The sequence below is a fragment of the Aplidium turbinatum genome, chromosome 9 (genome assembly GCF_918807975.1).
Source record: "Aplidium turbinatum chromosome 9, kaAplTurb1.1, whole genome shotgun sequence".
Taxonomy (NCBI): domain Eukaryota; kingdom Metazoa; phylum Chordata; class Ascidiacea; order Aplousobranchia; family Polyclinidae; genus Aplidium; species Aplidium turbinatum.
In genome coordinates this window covers 9,674,504-9,684,342 of record NC_137480.1, presented here as the reverse complement: position 1 = coordinate 9,684,342, position 9,839 = coordinate 9,674,504, and the positions used below count along the sequence as shown (strand labels likewise).

Here is a 9,839-nt window from a genome sequence, read left to right as displayed (position 1 = left end):
GTACACTGTGTAATTATCGAAATGTTTTTCTTCTTGGAAAAATATGAGATAAAGTGGTAATTAGATTGAATAGAATATTCAATGACTGTTTTTACATTTATGCGACAGCAAAAGCATTTAACGGTTTTTTTTTTTTTTTTTTTTTTAAACGGATTTCTGATGTAAAACTTGTTTACATCAGATGTACAATTGCATGCATTGAACTAAATTATCTGTAGCATTGTAGCATTGTGGTTCTCTCAGTTATATAATATTTCAGTATTGTTGTTTATGCTTCAGACTTAGAGAGATCATGTAGTTTAAATTGATGTAAACTGACCATTTGTATTGCGAAAATTCACGTTTATTCACTGCCCACCAGAGAAACTTTTGTGTTTTTAAGTTACACTGACAACAGTTTTATCATGCAATTTCACATCAGACTAATTTAAATGTAATGAAAATTTAAACGTAAATATAAGCGATAACAAAAACTTATTGTTAGTCATACTTGTATTGTCAATAAAAACATGAAAAAACGTGTTAGTAGGTGACATAAAAGTTCACTGCAAAATTGTTTTCCATTGTTTCACATTCATTAGGCATCACGAAGTTTTTCCACTTCATGTCACGAACTATAATTTTCAATCGGATGACCACTTTAATTCGTCACGATTAATCACTTATACGTTTATCATGAGGTCATTGCCTGCAGCATAGTGGAGTTTATCGAAGCGAAGGACCAAATCAATTTATTTGTTTTAGAGCCAAGTGCGTTTGATATTGTTTTAATAGATCATACTCACTTTTTTGAGTAGGTTACTTAGCATTTTCCGAAAAATAATTGTGAAGATAAACACGAAGTTAAAAAAGCAAAAACAGTCATTTTTGTCAATAAACTTTCAAGGACAGCAGCATTTCAATTAATTTCGGATTTAAATTGCTCTTTAAACAGATTATCGGCAGCTGTTGAGAGTCGCAGTTTTAGTGGCATTCTAAGTACAGTGCTTTCAAACTTTACATTTAGTTTCAATTGTTGGAGTGAACTGTGATGAAATGGAGCTGCTGTGGTCAAAACTGGAGCGCTTTTCTTAGTAAGCGACGCAGTGAGTGCAGAGTAGAAAGACATTTTTCTTTTCTTATTTGTTTGTTGTCTTGTGCCTCAAGTCAACAAAACTTATACCGACAGTTCATGTCAAAACTTAATTTTCAATCTAAAAGATATAGCTTAAAAAAGTAGTTTTAACTTAGCTCTAGTTTTAACATAGCCTACAGTATTCATTTCAAAATTTTTTTTATTTCAGTAATTTACACTGTTTTTCTTTTCAGTATATCTCAGCTATAAGACCTTTAGCCAGAATGAGAGTTTCACTTAAAGATGTGTTTTGTATTTTCTGTGTTTTTAGCACTTTAGCAGAAGCACGAAGGCTGAGACTTTGCAGGACCAGTAAGTATGTTAGGCCTACCCTTTGTAACAAGTGAATGCATGTCAATAGTGTTAGTTTTTGTAAGGTTAAACGATATACTGTACATGAAGCAGTTTTGTCAAACTTTATAAGAACTAAATTTCATGTACAGTTTATGCTTTTTTGTTTAAATTAAAGTGAGAGAGACTATGTTTTATGCAACGTAAACAAAATAATATCTGTGATGCAACAAAAAAGTGAGAGTGAATTAAAGAAAGACCCTTTTGGTATCGGGAGGTTTTGTCCCAGAGTAGTCGATCTTGCTCAAATTGGCTCAAGTTTCATCAGACCAACCGATTCATTGAGCCATTTTTTACCAATGTTAAATCTAATGTTTAGAAATAATGCAATTTGCATTGTTTATTGAGACCACTCACTTCAACTTGAATCGGAAAAAATCGGTTTAATCGCGATGAAATTCGACAAGTTGTATGAATGTAGTGCTTGTGGTATCTTGAAAACTTTTCAAAATAAATTTTTACGGCATTTTTCGTCTAATGCAGTCTTGGGCCACTGTTAAAAATTAATGTCGTGATGGTATATGAAACCTAAGAAAGGGGATTTCCTGAATTACATTCGGCACAACTGATTCAATTGACAAACGTCAAATTTAGTCTGCAATGCGACAACAATGATAATCTCGCCATTATCTTACTCTATGATTAATTAAGTCATTCATTTTTCTTAGCCTTTGTGAGAGTGACACATTACTTTTCTCGAAACAACGCTAGCTCAATGATCATGCTGAAAATAACTTTTCAGAGAAGGTGAGGTTGCAACAACCTGAGAATTTCACTTATAATTATTACACTGAGATCAATCAGAAGTCCAATGGAGATCAAAGCATTCAGCTTAAAGTGAATATATCATGGACCATGCTTGAACAAGGTTATTTATTTGTTTACATACTCAATTATAATTCTAGTTATTGTTGTTGTGCTTCCTTGGTGACAGAGAATTATTATCCATTCATCAATTAAATTTAACTATTCTTCTACAATATAAAAAATAAAGCGCTAAATATGACAAAATGTTACCTTATAGTTACTTTAATACAACAATAATAGTGTGTTAATTGCAAATTGTTAGTTATTAATTAATTATTAAGTTAATTGTTAAAAAAAAATTGTAATTTGTTGACATATCAAAAACGCCAGTTAGCGTAATTTTAATATATTAGTTTATCAAAATACAGTAGATTCTCAATAAACTTTATTAATAACAAACGAGGCAAAAATTGCCTTTGATTTAAAAAACAACAAATTTTGAAGTGCCAGAAAATATGGCATGCCCAAAAACATCGGTCATTAAATTATAAACTCTTTAAAACAATCCTCACTTTATTAACACAGATGGAGAGATCGATGGATTTCTGGTTCGATTTGCTCCTTCTCATGATCTCGAAAGTCCTTCTTTGATTCCAACAAACGTATGCGACTTAGGGTAAGTACCCAGTACCCACCCACACATCGAAGCGATTTTATGACTAAACAAGTAAACTTATAGACCTACAAAAATGCATGGTCTCTCAAGACAAAATCAGGTCAACAGCGTTTGATTACTTATTTGTATTTGGTGTGTTATCATTTGCCTTAACATTTTTTTACTTGCAACAAGCTTTCGCTAAGCAGTAAAATCTGTCTTTAGAAAAGATCACTTTTGGGTGAAAACAAACAACTTGTCGTCATGCTCCGTTGATTCTGTGACGTGTGCTCCCTCGGATGAAACGTCATCTCAAGGGTTTTGCTTATGTTCAAAAAGCAACTGCAGTCTTCTCTACGGAGGCAAAGCTCCCACGTGCAGAGGAGTAGATTACTGGATGAGTAAAGACGGAGGAGGTTATATTTCTGTTAGACCTGTAAGTAAAAAACAAACCTTTTTTTTGTTTTGTTTTTTGCGAAAACATTCCCAGAACTTGTGGCCGACTGTGTTGGAAAAAGATTTGCAGTGCAATAATTGAAAATTAGTAATCCAATTATGTTTTGCTACATCTCTTGTATTAATGAATAAACAGATTTGTGTCAAGTTTTATGATATTTTGTTGAACATTTGATATGATCAACTATTTGTAAACAACTCTTATGACAAATCTGATATTATCGCCAAAGTGTACATTTAAGGGTTCTCCGAACCGACAGGTGCTAATAACAAATTGAAATATTCTTTCTTGTTCTTTTTTAATGGTAGAGTTGTGTGTTTTTCTTCACATACCGCACTCAGAAATATTTTGTATTGAATTACAATCTACTTTAATGTTTTTTCAGAATGTAAGAAGCTTGGTTTTCAACATCGACTTTCATCAAGCGTATACCGAATATATTAGACCTTACTTCAGGTAAAATATAATTGTAATAGTATAAAAACAGTATATTATACTGTGTTGTTGTCTGTAATAAAGTTTGTGAAAATGTTTGTCACCGTGTAGCTGCCTAAGTTAGTATAGATATGTTAGTAAGATATGTTAAGAGCAGTTCACTAAAAATGTGCTTAGCTTTTTATGTTGAACCATAGGCAGACAAAATAAAGTAACTTTAACGAATTTAACATAATGAATTACACAAAAAAAAAAGTAATTAAAATAAAATAAACTCTAACGTTTTCGACACGTACTTGTATCCTCATCAGGAATTATAAATCAGCAATATACATAATGTTTTTTTGATTGTTTAACTTTTTTTTTATGTTGAAAATTAATTCTCAACTAAGACTTTACGTCTAGTTGAGGAAGCATAGCCGATCTTGGTTGGTAAAAGACCGTACGACTTCACATGCTCAAACGTAAATGACCATTCCTTAGTCTTAATTTTTCTGTCAACACTTCAATCAATAAAAGCAATAATCTATTGTGATTGCATGGATATGTCTTCACTAATGACAACTTGACATGTTCTGATTGATTGTTTTCCAGAGAATCTGTTCTTCTATCCGGTCCCGATAAAGCAGTGAAATATAACGATTGCATTGAAGCGGTTTTGAAAAGCACAAACTTTTCTGCAAAACAAGCATCGGAATTATGTTGCAGTAAGTTTAATTATTTGAAAAATTTAAGAGTTATTTTTGACAAAATAGCACACGTCTAGATAAACCTGATAGTTGTTTTGTAATTGCTGATCCAGGTTAATATCGAAATTTCCTGAAATGTTTGCAAAACTTCAAACAAGAAAATGTTTCCAGATTTATATTCATTTTAAAAAGAATAGGCTATACATTACCAGAAAGAAATTATCTCCATCCAAAGCAACTGTTTACATTTTGAAGTGTTTAACTGTTTATGCTTTGACGATTGTACAATTTAGGCCTACATGGTCTTTACTTTGAAAGAGTGGATTTCCTTACACATATTTTTATACCATAAAAACTTTACTGAAATTATATTGATTGAGAGGACACTCCAGATAGCAAAATCCATCATTTTTACATTGCTTCAAAGTCTGCAGACTCTGTATCAATGTAAAGATGATAGATTTTACTGTCTGGATCGTAAATTAGAATAAAATGAACAAATATTACCTGTGTTAGTCTACTTCCCTTTTTGTTCATTATAACTTCACTTTTTAGGCCAAGGAATCCCTCACACTACAGCACGCAACTTTTCGACGCTCACTATTGCGCCTGATTTCAAACGCGATACTGTCAACATGACAATGATCTTTTACCCTCCAATCAGTCAAAATCATTTGCGTGGGTTCCATATTTTTCCTACGCTTGCGTTTGGCAGTACAATGAAGAGATACGTCACACCTAAGTCCGTGGTATGTGAGTAGGAGTTAAGACAAGTTTTTTGTAAGGTATTGATTGACTCTCTTAGTGGTATATGTAACATTTTTACAATTGGATACGTTCTACGTTTTAAATTGTTCAGCTGATAAACAAATAATACTTTTGTGAAGTGGCATGTAACATCACATAACTTAGAATGTTTTGCTTTCGATAATACTTACTCAATTGTAGCTTACACAAGTAGCTTCGCGTGTAAAATGACAAACATTTTGTTTAGAAACCAAAAAAGATTCGTCTTGCCTCAGCGGTCGATGATGAAAGTTGTGATAAAAGAACCTTTGCCTACCAAACCACGTTGTATGATTTGATACCGGGAGAGAAGTACAATGTTCAACTCTCTTCGATTTACGAAGATGGGGCAAACACAAAACACAAATGTCAAGAAGGGAATTGTTTGGTCAATTTTGAAATATTTGCGCCAGGTATTCATCATCATAGTTCTGTTCCTTCTTTAAAAGATGAGCCTGGCATTTGTCCCCGCTAGCAGGGGTCCACCAGTTTTTGCAGCCCTTTTTTCCACGCTTCCTTGTAGTTAGGATTGATTTTATTCAGATTCCTTACACTGATGGTTTCTCTCACCAACTTTAACCATCTTTTGTTGGTCTCCTAATTTTCTTACAGGTATAATGAAATTGATGAGGAGTGTATGGTGGCTACTTCTAGGCTTTACGGATTCAAACAAAGTTAGGCAAATTTTAAATTCCAAAACCCGAGCCAAAAGTAGTGTTTTCAAATAACTGTTAAATTTTATGTTTATCATATGGCTTGCGGCCTTTCAGCCTATGGCTTTTGGTCTAGAATTGCAAAAGACAAATAAGGTTATTCTCGGGTGAGAATACAAACGTACGGTAATGGAATTCAGATAAGATAGTAATGTTTTTAACACTGTCTTTTCAGATATAAACCCTTGTGATTGGAACTACTGTCATACCGAAGCCTACTGTAAACCAGAAGACAATAACGGACACACAACATTAAAATCTACGTGCAATTGTAAGCCTGGGTATGAAGGATCTGGAATAAGCCCTTTGTGGAGTAAGTTGTCATTAGATGCATCAGCAGCTTGAATTTACATCTGAGGACCTAAATTTTTAAATCCAATAACAAGCTTGATTAAATCTTAAGCTTTCATTAATTTCAGTTGCCATTTTGAGCTATTTCTAAAGATAAATCAACAAGTTAACTTGCAAAGAAGAAAGAGGAAACTTTCTATATAATTATTCAAACTGTAAAGCATTGTGTTCTACTTCAGTAATGTAAGTTTAAAAGACCCAACGCTTTACTTACAATGATGAAGTCAACACTTTATTCACAGATTCATTATCAAACGGTTGCAAGCCTATTGACAACTGCAGCAAAGCCAAAAATTCATTGTTGTGCGCCCCCAACGCTTTTTGTTTCAACAAGCTTCCACCACAAGAAGGCGTAATATGCTCATGTTTGCAGGGATTTTACGGCGACGGGTAAATACCCAACTTGCATGATGTTGTTACAGAATGTTGAAAGCGTTGTGTTTAAATAGACACTCATTGACAAAGCCATTATTTAGTAGTCTACTAAACCCTCTAATAAACGATGCCCTGAATTTATACTAAACTATTTTACTTTACTGCTTAGGGAAATATTTTTCAATTAAAACAGGAAACCATTTTGTGAAGTTAGCCCTAATTCCTGGCAGTTTTTTTCTTTTGTATGGAATATTTTATTTGTTTTCGCAAAATAATTGGTTTGCTATGTATTTAACATTGACAAGCGAACATTTGCAAGCAAATAACGATCTTATTGTAATCTAGCGTAACAAATCTACACAATCGTCATTGTATCTAGTTTCTTTATTCTTGATTTTACTTTGAATTGCAACTGCGATTTAGTTACTAAATAATCACTTAATTAATTGCATCAACCATAAGATAACGTAAGCCTGTTATTTGCATACTTGTGCAAAGCAAAGAGTTGTAATTCAAACTCCGACATGATTTATCAACAGATACGCAATCGGAAGTGGCTGCTCTTCTAAAGCAATCCTTGGTTTAAAGATTGGAGTTCCGGTTACTGTTATGTTTGCACTGCTTTTCATAGCATTGGCTTGGAAAGCACGAGTGCACAAAATTTACAAAAAGAAGTTTCGCTTTGGAAGATTTCAATCCACTGAAATCCCAACGGTCACAAACCAAATCCCTGTTACAGCTTGATGATTCTTATCGAAGAACAAGACGAGGGCGAACCCAGCATAGCGCTTGACAATGGGATGGTTGGCCTAGTTGCGTTTAACTATGTCCTCCACAACTTGACTAAAGTAATACATAGGGTATTTAACAAGAACAATGGCCCTCGAAAATTCTTGTGGAATTGAACGCGTAGACCGCGATGCTTAATTAGAATTTTAATGAACAGCAGCTGGGGAAGACGTTAATTTATAAACATTTTTTAGAAACTCTGTTGCAATGATATCGGAGGTGTTCTTTGAATTATTCTTTGTTTATCACTATTTTTTTGTATTTAATAAATATTTAATAAAAAAGCGATAAAATAACTTATAGGCCTAAACAATTTGAATAAGTCTCGCGCATTCTTCTGACGGCTTTAGGCAAGGCTATGTTACCACAAAGTGTTGAGGTATGATGATCAGCTTTAGTGCTATATTTTTGACGTTTCTTCAGTCAGCACGGCTGATATTGTCAAAGGGATAAAAGAGGTAAACAAGCTAAAAGTTTGTACCTCTTTAGCAGTATAATATTGGACCACAGCAGTCACATAGGCTTTCGACAAAGTAACAAATGAACAGGGCAGGCTACATCATCATTCATTTTGCTTCAAAGAAGCCTGGTCTTTATCCCAAAACATCGAACAAGGTAGGCTACGACGTTTAAAAACCCAAAACCAAACGTAGTATTTTATTTGCAATTTTACAGTAGATAAATCAGCTCTGTATGTAGGCCTAGTGTATGCAGTAACTTAACTAAACTGTAGCACATATCAATAAATTGATAGCCTAGTGAAAATAAGTTTATGCATTACCGTAGGCTATATCACTTTACTGATGTAGACAGTAGGCTACTGATCTATCAGACATTAATAAAAAATAGAAAGCTCTTTGTTACCATTATTGCGAGTAAGCTAATGGTTTGATGCTACAGACCACATTCTAGATTACCAACAATGATCCACTAATGGTAAGCCTACAAGACAATATACTGCTCTCGTTGCAATGGCGTATACAGAGCGGGTTGAACTAAACCAAACCCACCACCTTAGAGCAGTTGTTCTGTACTTTTGAGTACTCAGCCCTGTGCTGACTGCCAGGTAGATCGCCCCTTTTACATAACCCCTGCCCAGCCCCTGCTTTACACTTGAAGACTTAAAACAATTGATATCTGGTTGTAGCGTACATCAGTATCAACAATTTTAAGCTGATGACGTCATTAATCTTCAAGCAACAAAGGATACTTTGCATCAGTTAATATACAGTAGTTTTCCCAAATTAAACATCAGAAGCCGGTAACATGCATTACAGCATATGTGACCGCGGATCTTTTTCGTCGGACCTTGCTAAACAATCCAACGTTATAGCGTACAGGTCAAATTATTTTTTGTTAGGCTATATTCAGAATTATGTCTAGTTGTGTAAGACTTAGATTACTAAAAAAGGAAGACAGGAAACAGAATGTCATGTTCTTCTTCGTGCAAGTCGTTGTGACCTAACAAGACACGGCTGCATGTTCTTAGTAATTATGGAAGATACGAATGAATGGAATGAGAGCAATTGAAACAGATTGATTGTGAAAAAGCTTTAACCTCGGACTGAAAAACCTGTTTGGATAAAGCTTTATTTTTTACCACTTGTTACTAATTTTCTTTCACCATTGAAAACTAGCCTACTTATTTGTGTGAAAGGACGAATTTTTGTATTGTCCTACATAAAACCAAAATAACAGACCAAAGCTACAACTAGAAGAAAATCCTCGATGCGTCTTTCAAGTTAAATGTCCAATTTGATTGGTTTTGTTCTTAACTTTAGTTCAGTGATGCATGGTACGTTGTGCGGTCTGAGAGTCTGATACACACATACAGAGGATGATGATTATTGATTTGGTAAAACCTATTGAAACATATTGCTTTCAAGAGGTCGCACTGCTGTACGAAAGCGGTATAGCGTTACCCAATCGTTCCGAGGTAGATTTTCTCAATGGAAGAATTGTATTTGGATGTAGCCTACTGTTAACTGCTTAAGATTTTCGCTTTATCCTAACTGCTACTCCAGGTTCGTTTGTGGTTAAAATTGGAGTTATAGAGGTCTACAACATAGCGATAAAAGAGTGAGCAAGATTGGAAGCCCTAAAAATTGTGACCCAAAAATCAACTAATTCAAGGGAAACCTTCATATGCTACAACTCTCTGGGTTAGCTGCAACCAATTTGTCTCTCCGCGTGTTGGCTACGACAATCCATGACAGTAGCCTAAATCAGTAAGAGTTGGAAAGAAACAACCGGTGGTAATCTTCATGGTCTCATTGAGGATAACTTCAACCTTGGTAACGGAGCAGCATATCAGGCTGCGCTATAGGCTACACTAGAACGTGAAATTTTAGTCCTTGATAAAACATCTTTAACTATA

The 9,839-nt window shown here is 34.3% G+C and overlaps 1 protein-coding gene across 1 annotated transcript; it reads left to right on the top strand.

Moving 5' to 3' along the window:
- Positions 1–1,857: 1,857 nt before the first annotated feature.
- LOC145776661 (uncharacterized) lies at positions 1,858–7,675 on the top strand. The gene is made up of 11 exons (XM_082587891.1): positions 1,858–1,894; positions 2,208–2,333; positions 2,798–2,888; positions 3,093–3,303; positions 3,710–3,780; positions 4,354–4,466; positions 5,004–5,197; positions 5,443–5,647; positions 6,123–6,260; positions 6,541–6,688; positions 7,213–7,675. Exons 1-11 carry the CDS (start codon positions 1,858–1,860, stop codon positions 7,415–7,417), a joined length of 1,539 nt encoding a protein of 512 aa, XP_082444017.1. The 3' UTR covers positions 7,418–7,675.
- The last annotated feature ends 2,164 nt before the right edge of the window (positions 7,676–9,839 follow it).